Genomic DNA, 17893 nt, shown 5'->3' with positions numbered 1-17893 from the left:
CAATAAAAGCGGGTGTCATGCCTAAATCCATGTTTTTCTGCAGACACAACCTCTTCTTTGGGGATTTCTTTGGGTAGGGGTACCAGGGAGGACATACTGAAAATTCCTCTCATGCAGCCGGCTCACTGCATTTGCGTTGGGAAGGTGGGCCACAGCACCGTCTGGAAACAGATGGGCTGTGACGATCTCTTCCTAGAATTTAAGGAAGGATCCAGTTCGTCCTGAAGCTTTGTATAGCACATAAGCATTCAGCAGAGCCAATTGGAATAAATATGCAGACACTTTTTTTGTACCAGCGTCTGGCCTTATGGGCAATTGGGTACGACGCCAACAACTGGTCGTTGAGGTCCACCCCTCCCATGTTAAGGTTGTATTTATGGACAGAGAGGGGTTTCTCCACAACGCCAGTCGCCGTAGGAATTTGGACTGTCGTATCTGCATTAAGGGAGGACAGAACAAAAACATTCCGTGTATCCCTCCACTTCACTGCTAACAAATTATTACATTTCAAGCAGGCTCTCTCCCCCCGTCTAAGTCGGGATTCTACAAGCCCTTGGAGGAAGCCCCCCCCGGCGATTAGATTGCACGGTGCTACATGCGCCAATTCCACAATCAAAAAGGTGACTAAAAAGTGGCATGCTTGTGTAATAATTGTCCACGTACAAGTGGTACCCCTTTCCGAATAAGGGTGACACCGAGTCCCACATGATCTTACTAGCGCTCCCTATGTAGTCTGGGCAGTTCTCGGGTTCTACGTGACTATCTCTTCCCTCGTAAACCATAAAACTATGTTTCTTAATCGTACATCACGGGACACAGAGCCATAGTAATTACTATGTGGGTTATAGGCCACCTTCAGGTGATGGACACTGGCACACCCTAAGACAGGAAGTCCACTGCCTATATATGAGCGTTAATAGCAGTGGCAGTTGCTGGACTATTGCTCAAGCAGTGAATGCGATTTCTTCTGGTAGTACCTCTGCATTTGTGCATCTAGCTATGGTCAGAAGGGGGATAAAAACACCCCAAAAAAGGGCTTAAGAGGGACTGCAACTGTTTCCAACACTGCAGCCCCTGTCTATGTTACTGAAGAAATTTTTTTCCTCAACCATATTAGTATTGGAGCAAAGGTTAGCGCTTTAATCGCATCCCAGAGTGGGACTAAGCACGATAAGTCCCCTTCCGTTACCCTCAAACAGGACCCTCAAACTGAAGAACTGGGGTGGGAGATGATGAATTTTCTCAGGGGACCGGGAAGAGGCTGATGGTTCACAATCTGAAAGATTGATGGTACAAGCTCTTATTGAATTGGTCCGCTCCACATTTATGCTACCCATAACGGAGTCGGCTGACAAGCCTACTTTTTGTTTGGGTTCGCTAAAGCCTCCCCAAGCTGCGCATGCCTTTCCTATCCATTCATTGCTGGAAAAGCTTATGTATTCTGAGTGGGATCACCCAGATAAGCATTTTTATCCTCCTAAAAGGTTTTCAACACTTTATCGTATGGAGGAAAAGTTTAATAAAAAATGGGAGATACCAGCAATTGACGCCGCTATCTCCTGTGAATAAAAGTTTGACTTGTCCGGTAGACAATGCTCAAATGCTTAGGGATCCAATGGATAAAAAGTTGGAATTCCTATTAAAAAAACACCTTTTCTCTGGCAGGTTCAATAACTCAGTCTCCGCTGGCAGCAATTGAGGTATGTCAATCCTTGAGAGACCAGTTTAAACAAATGCTGAAGATTATTCCTGATCAGCAGGCCCAAGATTTGGCCGAGCTACCAAGGGCGTTATGTTTTGCAATAGACGCTATGAGAGATTCTATTCTCCAGGCCTCACGCCGGGGCTGGTGCATATGCGTAGAATACTATGGTTGAAAAATGAGTCAGCCAAAGCGCCCTGCAAAAAGCTCCCGGCTAGTTTTCCTTTTCGTGGTGAACGGCTGTTTGGGGATGATCTGGATAAGTACATCCAAAGAATTTCTAATGGGAAAAGTGCCCTTTTGCCAGTTGGGAAAAGGAGTAAGTGTATTTCATTTAAACGAGCCTCTTCTCCAGTGCCCAGAGCATCGGCCTCCAGGCAGTCTCAAATGCCTCCACCGTCAAATTCAAGAGGTAAACCTCAGGGTCAACCCCAGGGACAAATGAAGTCCTGGGGAAGGAAACCTACAAAACGAAATGCAAAAGCCTCCTTTTGAAGGGATGCCCCCGCTCGCTCGAGTGGGGGGAAGACTTCTGCAGTTCTCAAGGGTCTGTTAGGAAGAGTGTCAAGACAAATGGGTGACTTCCTCAATTACTCTAGAGTACAAACTAGAATTCCGAGAGTCCCTGTCTCCTCCTTTTCTCAGATCAAACGTTCCCAGGGATCCAGAGAAAAAGAAGTCTCTCTTTCAAGCATTGGCCCATCTTTTGTCTCAAAAGCTGATATCGGTGGTCCCCATGGAAGAGCAGGGATTGGGGTTTTATTCAAACCTTTTCACGGTACCCAAACCAAATGGTGAGGTCAGACCCATTCTAGATGTCAAAGATCTAAACCGGTTTTTGAATATCCGATCAGTAGTCTCCATCCTACAAGGTGGAGTATTTCTGGCATCAATCGACATCAAGGATGCATACCTCCATGTGCTGATTTTCCCCGTTCACCTGAAATATCTATGGTTCAAGATAGAAAATCTTAATTTTCAGTTTGTAGCTCTGCTTTTCGGACTAGCTACTGCTCCTCGAGTATTTGTAAAGGTTTTGGCCCCTCCTCTAGCCAGATTAAGGGCTCAAGGTATAACGATTTTAGCTAGAGAATCTGCTCTTGATAGACCAGTCGGTAGCCTGCTTAGACCAAAGTATGGTCACCACAGTCAACTACCTGGAATAACTAGGTTGGATTCTCAACTTAGAGAAATCTTCCTTAAAACCATCAAGGAGATTGGAATACTTGGGTCTGATCATAGATACAGCCCAGAAGAGGGTATTCTTACCCCAGGCGAAGATCAGTGCCATAAGGGAGTTGATTCAGGTAGTCCAGGCAAAGAAGAATCCTTCTATTCGACTTTGCATGAGGTTGTTGGGAAAGATGGTGGCTTCATTCGAGGCCGTTCCTTATGCTCATTTTCATTCGAAACTGCCGCAAAACAGGATCCTATCGGCTTGGCACAAGAAGGTCCAAGCTCTAGATTTCCCAATGTGCTTGTCTCCAAAGGTGCGCCAGAGCCTCAGTTGGTGGTTGATAACCAAGATTCTGCAGAAAGGAAAATCCTTCCTACCATTTACCTGGAAGGTGGTAACAGATGCCAGCCTTTTGGGTTGGGGAGCCGTCCTGGAAGAGGCGACTGTCCAAGGGAAATGGTCCAGGTCATAAATGACCTTGCCCATCAAAATTATAGAGATTTGAGCAGCGCGCTTGGCCCTGAGGGCCTCGACATTCAGATTACGGAATTGTCCTGTCTGGATCCAATCCGACAATGCCACAGCAGTGGCCTATATCAATCACCAAGGGGGCACAAGAAATCGTGCGGCCCAGAGAGAGGTGAATCATATCCTAACTTGGCCAGAAAACAATGTAGCTTGCCTGTCAGCAGTCTTCATTCCAGGAATAGAGAATTGGCAGGCGGACTACTTGAGTCACCAGCAGTTGTTCCCGGGAGAATGGTCTCTTCACCCCGATATCTTCCTGACAATATGTCAAAGGGGATTCCAGATGTCGATCTGTTTTGCTTCCAGGTTCAACAAAAAGATCGACACCTTTGTCAAGAACAAAAGATCCGCTAGCTTGTGGAACAGATGCCTTGGTATTCCCGTGGAATCAGTTCTCACTGATTTATGCATTCCCTCCTATTCTGCTGCTTCCACAACTTCTTCACAGGATCAAGCATGAAGGGAAGTCGGTGATTCTTGTGGCCCAGGAGATCTTGGTTTGCAGAGATCCATAAAGATGGCGGTAGGGGACCCATGGACCCTACCACCACGTCCAGACCTTCTCTCGCAAAGTCCGGCATTCCATCCTACCTTACAAACACTAAATTTAACGGTTTGGCTGTTGAGACCCACATTATGAAGAAGCGTGGGCTGTCCGGTTCAGTGGTATCTACATTGGTTAATGCAGGGAAGCCGGCCTCCAGAATCAATATTTATTAGTCTGGACGGCATATGTCTCCTGGTGTGAATCCAGGGGTTGGCACCCCAGGAAGTATATCATAGGTAGAATTCTTGACTTTCTGCAAATGGGGTTAAAAATGAAGCTGGCCTTATCGGTATTATTTCAGCGACCACTTGCTTTGCATTCTTTGGTCCGTAGCTTTATTTAGGGGGTAACGCGGCTTAATCCTCCGGTTAGGTCACCCCTGAACCCTTGGGACTTGAATTTAGTTCTGTCAGCATTACAGAAACAGCCTTTTTTATCGTACATCACGGGGCACAGAGCCATAGTAGTTACTATGTTGGGTTATAGCCCACCTTCAGGTGGTGGACACTGGCAAGCCTAAATTAAAAAGTGCACTCCCTATATAACGCCTCCCACTGGTGGGAGTACCTCTGTTTTTTCGCCAGTGTCTAAGGTGTTGGTCACGAGTAAAGATGTGCTGTGTTGAGCTCCACTGGAACAATCCTTGCTGGGACTAGCTATGCAGCCGGATCCATTCAAAGTGTTTTTTTGGCCGAATTGATTGGTACCCGGGCCTTGTATCTGAAGAAACGGGGTCTTGCCTGTAACGCTTCTCTCTAGAGAGCTGGACCCCGGGATCCAATACTTTTTGGTATTAAGACCATAAAGTTTTTACTGGCGGAGGTGCTTTTACAGGTCCAGGATTCTGGGTTTCCTCGAGGATCCCCAGCTCCTGAAGGTTTAACAGAACCCACCATGAAGGGTGAAGATTGGGTCTGTTGTTTTACCACAGAAAACCCTGCTGCGGGAAAGGTAAGTAGAGTTTTTCTAATAAATTTTCAAAATTTTCTTATGAATGTCTCCTTTAATTAGTAAATGTTGTCATGCCATTGTGTCACAACTGGGGGAAAGTGATAACAGATGCCAGCCTTCTGGGCTGAGGAGCAGTCCTGGAAGAAGCGTCTGTCCAAGAGAAGTGGTCCAAATCAGAGATGACCTTGTTCATCAATATTCTAGAGATTCGGGCAGTACGCCTGGCCCTGGAGGCCTGGACGCTCAGACTACGGAATTGTCCTGTCAGGATCCAATCCAACAATGCCACAACTGTGGCCCATATCGATCACCAAGGGGGCACGAGAAGTCCAGAGCCCAGAGAGAGGTGAATCATATTCTATCTTGGCAAAACAACATTCCTTGCCTATCAGCAATTTTCATTCCAGGAAGAGAGAATTGACAGGCGGACTACTTGAGTCGCCAACAATCGTTCCCGGGAGAATGGTCCCTTCACCTCGACATCTTACTGTCAGTATGCCAAAAATGGGGAGTTCCGGACGTGGATCTGTTTGCGTTTAGGTTCAACAACAAGATCGACACCTTTGTGTCAAGGACAAGGGATCCGATGGCATACGGAACAGATACATTGTTTTTTTCCGTAGGATCAGTTTTTCACTGATCTATGCGTTCCCTCCTGTTCTGCCTATTCCTCGCCTTCTCGCAGGATCAAGCAAGAAGGAAAGGAGGTGATTCTTTTGGCCCAGGAGATTTTGGTTTGCCGAGATCGTAAAAATGGCGGTAGGGAACCCTTGGACCCTACCGCTATGGCCAGACCTACTCTCGCTAAATGTAGAGGTTTGGCTATTGAGACCCACATTTTAAAAGATTGTGGGCTGTTGGCTTCAGTAGTTTCTACTTGGTTAATGCTAGGAAGCCGGCCTCCAAAGTCATATACTATAGTCTGGAAGGCATATGTCTCCTGGTGTAAACCCAGGGGTCCAGGGGTTGGCACCCCAGGAAATATGTCATAGGTAGGATCCTTGAATTCCTACAGATAGGATTAGAAATTAAGCTGGCCTTGAGTACTGTCAAGGCCAGATGTCGGCTTTATTGGTGGGTCCCCTCCCCCCCCCCCCCCCCAACCACTTGCTTCATACACTCTGGTTCATAACTTTATTCAGGGGGTAACGCGGATTAATCCTCCAGTCAGGTCACCCCTGAACCCTTGGGACTTAAATTTAGTCCTGTCGGCTTTACAGAAGCAGCCTTTTGGGCCAATACCAAATATTCCCTTGGTCCTCTTGACGAGGAAAAATAATTTTCTTGGTTGCCATATCTTCTGCAGGAGGAGTTTGACTTTGGCTGCTCTTTCTTGTAAAGAGCCATATTTGATAAGGATAAGGTTGTATTGCGGCCTCATCCTAAATTCCTACCGAAGGTAGCGTCAGGTTTTCATGTAAACCAGGATATTTTTCTGCCTTCATTTTTTCCAGAACCTCGTTCTGTGGAAGAGAGGTCACTACATTCTCTTGATGTGGTGAGAGAGGTCAAGGTCTATTTGAAAGTGACCACTCAGATTCGTAAAACAGATGTTTTGTTTGTGTTGCCAGACGGTCCTAAAAGAGGACAGGCAGCGTCAAAATCTACTATTTCTAAATGGATTTGTCAAGTGATTGTTCAAGCTTGTGATTTAAAGAGGAAAATTCCTCCTTTGTCATATTAAAGCGCACTCCACCAGGGCTGTTAGTCTTCTTGGGCAGTGCATCACCAAGCCTCCATGGCTCAGATCTACAAGGCCGCAACTTGGTCTTCAGTCCATACATTTACCAGATTCTATCAAGTAGATGTAAAAGATCATAAGGATATCGCCTTTGGGCGCAGTGTACTGCAGGCTGCAGTTTGAGTCCTCTAGTCTCTTGGTGCCCTACTTTTGTTGTCTCCCTCCCTTCAGTTGGCATTGCTATGGGACATCCCACATAGTAACTACTATGGCTCTGTGTCCTGTGATGTACGATAAGAAAATAGGATTTTTATAGCAGCTTACCTGTAAAATCCTTTTCTTTGAAGTACATCGCAGGACACAGAGGTCCCTCCCTTCTTTGGTATACACGTGTATTGCTTTGTTGCAAAACTGGGGTACTCCCTCCAGTGGGAGGGGTTATATAGGGAGTCCACTTTTTAGTTTAGGGCATGCCAGTGTCCATCACCTGAAGGTGGCCTATAACCCACATAGTAACTACTATGGCTCTGTGTCCTGTGATGTACTTCAAAGAAAAGGATTTTACAGGTAAGCTGTTAAAAAAATCCTATTTTTGAGCTGATACGACATATTTCCTTGGTCCTTTTGACAAGGAAACTAGTTTTTCTGGTAGCCATATCTTCTGCAAGTAGGGTACTAGAGTTGGCTGCTCTTTCTTGTAAAGAGCCATATTTAATTATTCATAAGGTTAAGGTAGTATTGCGTCCTCATCCTAACTTTCTACCAAAGGTAGTGTCAGGTTTTCATTTAAACCAGGATATTGTTCTACGTTTCTACCTTAATTTTTTACAGAACCTGGTTCTACGGAAGAAAAGTCACTACATTCTATTGATGTGGTGAGAGCAGTCAAAGTGGGCAGTGCATCACCAAGCCTCCATGGCTCAAATCTGCAAGGCCGCAACTTAGTCTTCAGTCCATACATTTACCACATTCTATCAGGTAGATTTAAAAAATAATGAGGATATTGCCTTTGGGCGCAGTGTGATGCAAGCTGCAGTATAAATCCCCTAATCTCATGGTGCCCTAATTTTGTTGTCTCTCTCCCTTCAGTTGGCATTGCTCTGGGACATCCCACATAGTAATTACTATGGCTCTGTGTCCGTGATGTACGCTTAAGAAAATAGAATTTTTATAACGGCTTACCTGTAAAAATCCTTTTCTTTGAAGTACATCACGGGACACAGAGGTCCCTCCCTTCTTTCTGTTATACACGTGTATTGCTTTACTACAAAAACTGAGGTACTCCCAGTAGTGGGAGGGGTTATATAAGGAGTGGACTTCCTGTCTTAGGTTGTGCCAGTGTCCATCACCTGAAGGTGGCCCAAAACCCACATAGTGATTACTATGGCTCTGTGTCCCTTGATGTACTTCAAAGAAAAGGATTTTACAGGTAAGCTGTTATAAAAATCCTATTGTATAGCCTGTTGCCCTGTCACAGAGTTTATACATCTTGACCCCATATCTGGAACGCTTGCGGAGAAGATACTGTTTGATAGACAAGCAGCCAGAAAACTTAATCAGGGACTCCTCTACGCAGACAACTTGATCGGGAGTAAATAAGGCTGCAAACTGTTGGTTGAAGTGGTTTACGAGGGGCCGAATTTTGTGGAGCCGATCGTATCCAGGGTAATCTTGAGGATGACAGAGTTCATTGTCATTGAAATGCATGAACCGCAAGATCTGCTCGTATCGTGTCCTGGTCATGGAGGCAGAGAACACGGGCATATGGTGAATTGGGTCAGTGGACCAATATGATCGTTCTTATGGCGGGGTATGGCAGAACATTGAGGGATGGCTGAGCATGGATGGAAGGATGGCAGTTGTCACAGAGCAGCCCTGTGGGCACTACAGATCCAGCCCACAGCGCTGCTGCCATCCGATTTCCCCCCCCCCCCCTCCGCTCACAGTGTACCGATCGGTACAGAGAGGGGAGGAGAGGAACCGGCGTCATGACACCGATTTGTTTACATGTGATCGCTCCATCATTTGACGGAGAGATCACATGGTAAATGGATGCGATTAGCGGCCATTTACCGGGATCCGTGATGCGTTGGGTCCTCTGGATGTTCTTCGGGGCGCGCGAGAGCAGAATTATGGGAGGACGTCACTGTACGCCCTCCCAGGGTTAAGAAACCACCCTGTAGCCATCATTCGGCTATGGGCCGGTTGTTAAGTGGTTATACAGCAATCAGTGCTATACAAATGCACTGATTCCTGTGTAAAGGACACTGGCAGTGAAGGAGTTAAGTATGTCCTGGAGAGTTTCTAACTGTGGGGGGCGTGGCTATGTGTGACACGTCACTGGTCTCTGCTCCCGATAACAGGGAGCAGAGATCAGTGACACTGTCACTAGGCAGATGCTTGTATACATTAGCATCTCCCTGTTCTTCCTTTCCGTGAGGCGATCGCAGGTATCCCCGCAGCGATCGAGTCCGTGTGACCCGCGACCTGACTTACGGAGCTCCCAGTCGGCGCGCGCCGGCGGCGAGGCGCACACAATGGCACGGCGGCAAATTTAAAGGGACGTATGGGTACGCCCATTTGCCCAGCCATGCCTTTCTGCCGATGTACATTGGCGTGTGCCGGTCGGGACCCGTTTAAGTGATCGCATTCCCTCTGTTCTCAGCTGCATAAGAGGTGGGGGAGGAGGAGAAGCAGCAGCACACTGAGCTTTCTAGTGAATGGCTGTGCAGTGGGGGCGTGTCAGGACAAGTCTAATCATTGGAGGAGAGCATACTGAGTACCCAGCATAGCTAGAGAACTGACCATGTTGTGTTCTCCTACTTAGCATGTCAGTTTTTAGTAGGACAGCAGAGTGACTGGCAGGAACCCCAGGGATTTCGCTTAAAGGGTAACTCCACTTTCATGGGGAAACAAAAATATCAAATAACGAAAAAATAATATAGCGTATACAATTGCGACACAATTTATATTGGGATTGAATGTTACTAAAAGTTACCTTTCGTTTTCAATCTGCAGCTGCTTTAATTTTCTAAAAATGCAATGCAATATGGCTACCTTGAGTTGTACTGACCACCACCAGAAACATAATTTCCTGCTTGTGTGATTGGCTCACCAATTTTCCCAGAAGTCTGCCTAAGATACAAGTCAGTTTCAGACATCCCCTGCAACCCAAATGTCTTTTTTTTTGGGTGAGACACTCCCAATAGGTACACGTCTAAAGGGGTGCAGGCCCAGCAGATTTCCTCATTAGTTTTCTGCAGGTGCACAGCTGACTGATAATTATGAAACCGCTCCTATTAGACCCACTCGGCACACAGGAATAAGCAGTGATTTCTTCCGAATAACAAAAGATAGGAATCTGCAACAACGTTTGGTTTAAACCCTGCAATGTACATAGATCACCCAGAGGGAATGTTTTTTTCTAAACAAAAGTGAAGTTACGCTTCTAAGGAAGCAATACAAAGAGAACGGCAAACTTTCTCATACAAGTACATGGAACAGCAGCCACATATCAGGAATATGAAGTTTTGGGGTAACAAACGCTTAAAGCTTCAAGTGTTGCATCTGTAAAATAAATTGAAATCCTCTTTCTTGCACATTTACTTTTTCTAGGTTCCAGTGCTGGTGCTGGCAGTGGGGAGTTTCATGTGTATCGCCATCTCCGTCGCAGAGAGTATCAGAGACAAGAATTCATGGATGTCATGTCTGAGGAGGTCCTTTTTATCTTTCCTTCTTAAATAAGTGACCTAGTTATTGTTAAAGTGTTTGTGAACCCTAAAGTATAAAGCTGTGCCATCCCTTCTATTATAGGATGGCATAGCACACTGTATAAGTCTTTTAAAAAAAACAAGGCTTGTAAATGCCAATTTTAAGGCGATGTTCAGGTCGTTCACATGACTCGTGGTCGCTGTGCAGCTCCAATGGATGGCTTCTGCAGGAGGGGCTAAGATCACCCTCTGACATCAGCCGGGGAGATCAGCAGCCTTGATTTTCGTGGTCAGCGCAGAGGGGGGGGGATACAGGAAGTGGCAGGTTCAGCCAGGTTTTTCTTTACAGTTTAGAGGGGGACAGATTACACAGCACAAGCACTGTGCTGTTTAATATGCTTTAAGGGACCAGGACCTCCTCCTTCCTTCTTCCTCTCCCCAGAAGGGTCCTTTGGCTCAGGAATTTGGACTTGAAACGGTGAACGGGGATGCACCAGACCCCCTGCTGTGCCCCGCGGCTGCACATAGTGTGAACCCAGCCTCCAAACTGCATTCTCACCTTTTCTTTACCTTGGCAGGAAAAGAGTGGTAGTACCTTTAAGACCCATTAAAAATGTGAAGAACACCTTGAAAAGATAAGGACGGCAATATTTACTGTAAAGACCATATTTGAGAGATATTTTCTATACAGTTATAAAAAGTCTACACACCCCTGTTAAAATGTCAGGTTTCTGTGATGTAAAAAAATTAGACAAAGATAAATAATTTCAGAACTTTTTCTACCTTTTTAATGTGACCTATAAACTGGAATTTAATTGATAAACAAACTGAAATCTTTTTTGGGGGGGGGGGGGGTAAAACTAAAATAATGTGGTTGCATAAGTGTGCACACCCTCTTATAACTGGGGAAGTAGCTGTGTTCAGAATTGGGCACTCACATTTAAACTCATGTTAAATAGGAGTCAGTACACACCTTCCATCATTTAAAGTACTGCTGATTAAAGTTCAGCTGTTCTAGGTCTTTCCTGACATTTTCTTAGTCGCATTCTACAGCAAAAACCATGGTCTACAGAGAGCTTCCAAAGCATCAGAGGGATCTCATTGTTAAAAGGTATCAGTCAGGAGAAGGGTACAAAAGAATTTCCAAGGCATTAGATATACCATGGAACACAGTGAAGACAGTCTTTATCAAGTCGAGAAAATATGGCACAACAGTGACATTACCAAGAACTGGACATCCCTCCAAAATTGATGAAAAGAAAACTGGTCAGGGAGGCTGCCACAAGACCTACAGTAAGTTTAAAGGAGCTGCAGGAATATCTGGCAAGTACTGGCTGTGTGGTACATGTGACAACAATCTCCTGTATGCTTCATATGTCTGGGCTATGGGGTAGAGTGGCAAGATGGAAGCCTTTTCTTATGAAGAAAAACATCCAAGCCCTGCTAAATTTTGCAGAAACAGGACAGCCTCTGAGACATAGGGCTCCTCCTTCCGGGACAGGAAACGCATTCACCCAAATAGTTAAAAGGAGGTCCTCCAGGCATTCCCATTCAGTTTTTTTGTGTTTCCTGCCAGAGGGGAAGGAACCATGTAAGGAACCTGGGGAGCTTTTATGTCCCAGAAGTGTCCTGGATGAGCCTCTGGCAAACCTTCTCCTCTGCCCAAGCGTCCCTCTGTCTAAGCAGGGAAGAGAGGGCTGCTAGCACATTGCTTCCTAAAAACTCGGGGAGAGTTGGACCCCTGAAGATTGCGGTGGGACCCTGCCTCAAATTTCGCCACACGCACCTACCCTCTGTCCTCCTGTGGCTCGGTCGGTGGGCGGACAGCGTCCATCACGGGGTGCATGCTACCTGGCTCTTCCGGGTGTAGGAGAGGACTTGCGTGCATCGGAGGAGGGGCTTCTGCGCTCCAACTAACGGAAGTGACACAGCTTCCGGCGGAGCCGCAGCATCAGGGGGCACATTGAGACAAGGTTCCGGTCTTCAGGCACGGCGTGTTTTTTGTTTTTTTTAATATTTTTTTTTTTTTTGGGCGTCCGGAGCCAGTGTAGATCCAGCAGAGGCTGTGACAAACACCGAGGAGCCATGGAGGGTACTGTAGCATCCCAGTCGGTTGACTCCGGTTCTTCTGGCACCGGCACCTCTCAGGTAAGCGTGGTGAGGGCAGACCATGGCTTACTCTGGGAGGGGGGTAGGGTTCTTGTGACCAAAGTCCTTCCCTGGGTGGGGAACCACAGGTGAAGGGCTGGGCACTTCTCTCCTTCCCTCTGATCCAAGCACAGTGGTGGTGAGGGGCAGGGGTAGGCTCTCATGGGTGTTTTCTGTCTTTCTTTTTGTTTTCAGGGTAAAGCACAGGACAAGTCCCTGATGCAGCCTCCCAGGAGAAAATGTGCCGTTTGTGGGTCAAAGCTAGGCTCCAATTGGAAGAAACCACTTTGCCCTGAATGTGTCAGCAGTTTAACTAAAGATGATTCTATGACCGAGTGTCATAAAATCCTTACGTCTGTTGAAAGACGAAATTGCATCCACATTCAAATCATTTAAAGGAATGATGGATAGGATGCAGGGTCTCTCTGTGCCTATTTTTAGAACCGCAAGTATGCCTATTCTATCTGAGCCTAGTCAGGAGAATACAGAAGCTAGAGAGTGGGAACCCAGATTGCTTGTCTCTTCTCAAGCAGACTCGGGGTCTGATTCTGAGGATGAGGAAGATTTCTCCAGAGGGTCCAGGTACAGATTGACGCTGGACGATGTGGGGGACTTACTAAAGGCGATTTATGACACCTTAGAGATCAGAGAGGAGTTGGTACGGCTTTCTAAGCTTGACTTTATGTATCAGGGGGTCTCTGCACAGAAATCCAGAGTTTTTCCCGTGCACACATCTCTAGTAGAAGCGATCTTGCTGGAGTGGGAGCACCCTGAAAGAAGACCGTTCTTTTCGGGCAGTCTTAAACGTAGTTTTCCCTTTCGAAAAGGACATGGCACATCCTTGGAACAAGGTCCCTAAGTTGGATGCGCCCTTGGCGAAGGTTTCCAAAAAGACTTATTTAGCCTTAAGGACCCCATGGATAAAAGGGGTGACGTACTGTTAAAGAGGGCTTGGGATGCCTCTTCTATTGGGCTTAAACCAGCCCTTGCAGCCACCTGTGTTGCCAAAAATCTAGAATGCTGGTTAACACAGTTGCAGTCCCACATTTCTGCAGGCATGTCCCGACAACTAAAATCTAAAATCTTTTTCCTTTTTATTATTTAAAGCAGTTGGGTTCTTGCTGACGCTTCTGCGGAATCTGTACAGCTAGCAGCCTGGTCTGCAGCTTTGGTAAATGCCGCGTGAAGGGCCGTATGGTTGAAAGCTTGGTCAGGAGATGCAGCATCAAACTCAAGTTTTGTGGATTGCCTTTCTCAGGCGATCACCTCTTTGGACCTGGGCTTCAGGAGGCATTGAAACGTACCCAGGACAAGAAGGCTTTCCCAGAGAAAAAGAAACCTGAGGGTAGACGTCTTTTTCAAGGTTTCAGGCAGCAGACCCAACAGGAGAGAGAGGGTCGTCCTAAACACTGGACAGGTCACAAAGGACGTGGTAGAGGAGGAATATTATTCAATCCTCCTCAGACCACCCCAAAGTCCCAGTGACTCCTGTGTTCCGGTGGGAGGAAGGTTGGGGGACTTCCTTCCACAATGGACCAATGCAACTTCAAGCCCGTTTATATTAAAGATAATAGAAAACGGCTACAAGTTGGAGTTCAATGCCGTTCCTCCACCCACCTTTTTAGTTAACCCGTTACCCGGAGACTGGGAGAAAGCAGGAGCTCTGAGTTTGCTGTTGGGAGAGCTGTTGGATCAACAGGTTATCAGCCAGGTACCACATGCGGAACACGGCCAGGGGGTATACTCCCATGTGTTCGTAGTCCGAAAGCCGTCAGGCAAGTTCAGGTTGATTCTCAATCTCCGCTCCCTGAACAAGTTTATCAGATACAAGCGTTTCAGGATGGAGTCTATCTTTATGGTAACAAATCTCTTGTTTCCCGATTTGTTATATGGCGACAATCCACCTCAGGGACGCATATTTGCATGTGCTGATACATTGGGATTTCCAGAAATTCCTCAGACTAGCAGTCAGGGTGGATTCGGAAGTTCTCCACTTCCAATTCAGGGCACTACCGTTTGGACTAGCATCTTCTCCGAGGATTTTCACGAAGGTCCTGGCAGAGGCCTTAGCTCTGCTGCGCGTCAGGGCCATTACAGTGATCCCCTATCTGGACGATCTTCTGTTTGTCGTCCAGTCTTATCGGCAGCTAGAAGAGAACCTACAGGAGGCACAACTTTTCCTGCGTTCTCTTGGTTGGTTGATCAATTGGGACAAGTCCCAGCTGATCCCAACCCAGGAAGTACGGTACCTGGGACACAGGATTTCTTTAATAGAGAGGAAGGTCTTTCTTTCATCAGATAAGATAGAGAAACTGGGTCTAGCAGTAGCGCAGCTCCAGACCAATCAGGAAGCCCATGTCAGATGTCATGAGAGTGATAAGGTTAATGACATCCTGTTTTCCAGCAGTCCCTTGGTCAAGGTTTCATCAGCGCCCGTTACAGGCTCTCCTTCTGCAGTGCTGGGATGGCAGCCAGCAGGGTTTGGATTAACTTATGCCTATATCCACCAAAGTCAAAAGGACACTATGGTGGTGGCGAGCCAATCACAAGCTGGACAGGGGTCTGTTGTGGTTCAGACTAACAGCTCTGGTGGTAACAACCAGACGCCAGCTCTTTCGGCTGGGGTGCACACCTGGAAAAGGATCTGGCTCAAGGATCTTGGTCTCAGGTGGAAGCCAGATGGACCTCGAATCAGTGGGAGCTACTGGCATAAATGCATAAACAAATGGGACCAGGAGCCCTACACTGCAGATGATAGCAGGCGAAATTTTCGCTTGGGCTGAATCAAACCTGGCTTTTCTGACAGCAGTACATTTAAAGGGGACTCAGAACTCTCTGGCAGACTTTCTCAGTCGTCAGCGAGTAAAACGGGACGAATGGTCGCTCAACCAGGAAGTGTTCGAGCAGGTTGTGAAGACCTGGGGCATACCAGAGGTGGATCTGTTCGCCTCAGAAAGCAACAAGAAAGTTGCTCAGTTCTTCTCCCTGCAATCGCTGGATCGAGCCAGAGGGTTGGATGCCTTTGCCAATGCATGGCACTTCAACCTTTGCTATGCCAGCCCCCCCAGTAAGGTTAGTTGTGGCAGTCCTCCAAAAATTTCTGACCCAGCAAAGGGATCTCATTTTGATAGCCTCGTTTTGGCCAAGGAGGGCCTAGTTTGCAGTCCTAAAGAGGTTGGTCATATATCCTCCGATTCCTCTTCAGATCCTCCCTCATCGGGTTACACACGGTCCTATCCGACATCCTCAGATAGAGACCCTCAGACTTACAGCGTGGTATCTGAGGAACAGCTGTTAAGGGCTCAAGGGTTTTCAGAAAGAGTCATCAAGACTCTCTTAGAATGCCGTAAATCAGTAACCAGGGCTATCTACACCAAGGTCTTGAAGAGGTTCAGTTCCTGGTTAGCGGAGCAGGGACAGGTGGAACCAGGAATTCCAGCAGTGTTGGACTTTTTCCAGGCAGGACTGGAATTGGGTCTTTCTTTTAGTACCCTGAAGGTACAGGCTGCCACCTTGAGCGTTTTCCTTCAGATCTCCCTGCAGCAGGATCGTTTTGTAAAGAAATTCTTTAAGGCTCTTTCCAGGTCCAGATCAGTGAAGGTCAGAACCTGTCCCTCCTGGGATCTATCCTTGGTCCTCAGCGCACTTACAAAGAGTCCTTTCGAACCTCTGGAAAAATCTGATGTTAAGTGGGTGGTTCTAAAGACAGCTTTTTTGATTGCAATCACCTCAGCCAGAAGAGTGAGTGAGTTGCAGGCGCTCTCGATTAGAGAGCCATTTTTGTTGATTTTGGAGGATAGGGTTGTGCTTAAAACAGATCCTAGTTTCCTCCCCAAAGTTTCTTCTACTTTTCATAGAACTCAGGACATTATCCTGCCAACATTTTACTCCTCCTCAGAGGTCGATGAGGAAGGAGAATTCAGTTGACGTCAGGCATAGCCTTTTAGTTTATTTAGATATCAACAAAGACTTCAGGAAGACAGAATCTTTGTTTTGTGAATTTTGCGGGATCACGCAAAGTATTTAAAGCATCAAAATCCACCATCGCCAGATGGATAAGGATGACTGTTTTAGAGGCATACAGGTTGGCAGGGAGACAAGCACCTCTAGTTAAGGCACATTCAACTAGGGCGGTTTCAACTTCCTGGGCAGAGAAAGGGGGTGCCACTCTGGAGGAGATCTGCAGAGCAGCGACGTGGTCCAGCTACTCCACGTTCGCAAAGCATTATTGCTTGGACCTGGTTGCTGATAAAGAACAGGCATTTGGGTGAAAGGTCCTCCAGGCAGTGGTCCTGCCCTAACAGAGTTTCTTGCTTATCTCAGAGGCTCTCCTGGAAGACTATAAGAGAAAACCGGAGTTAAACTTACAGGTAACTCTTTTTCTAGGAGTCTTCCAGGACAGCCTGGTTTACCACCCAGACTTTATAGCTGGTGCAAAAGGGATATACTAATGTTATACCAGTGTGTTACGTCTTTTATAGCCTTTTTTAGAGTCTTTTAGAACTGAAGGGGAAGGCCTGGAGGACCTCCTTTTAACTATTTAGGTGAATGTGTTTCCTGATCCGGAGGGAAGAGCCCTATGTCTGAGGCTGTCCTGGAAGACTCCTAGAAAAAGAGTTACCGGTAAGTCTAACTCCAGTTTTTCTTCAGCTGGAATAGGAGTCTTAGTCAAGGTAGAGGGAATTATGGACAGTTCCAAATACCAGTCAATATTGGCACAAAACCTTCAGGATTCTGCTAGAAAGCTGAACAAAAAGAGGAACTTCATCTTTCAGCATGACAACGAACCAAAGCATACATCCAAATCGACAAAGGAATGACTTCAGAAGAAGATTAAAGTTTTGGACTGGCCCAACCAGAGCCCAGACCTGAATCCTATTGAAAATCTGTGGGGTGATTCACACAGGAGATGCCCTCGCAATCTGACAGATTCGGAGTGTTTTTGCAAAGAGTAGGCAGATATTGCCAAGTCAAGATGTGCCATGCTGACAGACTCATACCCAAAAAGACTAAGTGATGTAATAAAATCAAAAGGTGCTTCAACAAAGTAATTAGTTTTAAGGGTGTGCACACTTATGCAACCATATTATTTTATTTTTACTTTGCTCCATCTAAAATATTTCAGTTTGTTGTTCAACTGAGTTGTACAGTTTATAGGTCACATTAAAGGTGGAAAAAAATGATGAAATTATTTTATCTTTGTCTCATTTTTTTTTTTTTACATCACAGAAACCTGACATTTTAACAGGGCTGTGTTTTTATATCCACTGTATCTGTGTGTGTGTGTATATATAAATTTGTATTTATACAGTGGGTATAGAAAAGAACCACCCCCCCTTTTTAAATTAATCACATTTTGTTGCTTTGCAGTCAAAAATAAAACGCAGCACACAGGTTTTTAAAATAATTTATTAAGACCGCTCCGGCGTCTCTTCCGGTTTTTCTTCTT

At 46.2% G+C, this 17893-nt stretch overlaps 1 protein-coding gene across 1 annotated transcript in view; it reads left to right on the top strand.

The window, feature by feature from the left end:
* The window catches only part of PRKRIP1 (PRKR interacting protein 1), a 53077-nt gene that overhangs the window by 10533 nt on the left and 24651 nt on the right, over positions 1–17893 (top strand). The window contains exon 3 of the mRNA XM_073616657.1: positions 10202–10302. Within this exon, the coding sequence (XP_073472758.1) occupies positions 10202–10302 (101 nt within the window). The remainder of the gene's footprint in view (positions 1–10201; positions 10303–17893) is intronic.

The sequence above is a fragment of the Aquarana catesbeiana genome, linkage group LG02, assembly GCF_042186555.1.
Source record: "Aquarana catesbeiana isolate 2022-GZ linkage group LG02, ASM4218655v1, whole genome shotgun sequence".
NCBI lineage: Eukaryota > Metazoa > Chordata > Amphibia > Anura > Ranidae > Aquarana > Aquarana catesbeiana.
Note: the sequence above shows the minus strand (reverse complement) of the source record. Positions and strands in the feature narration are given on the sequence as shown.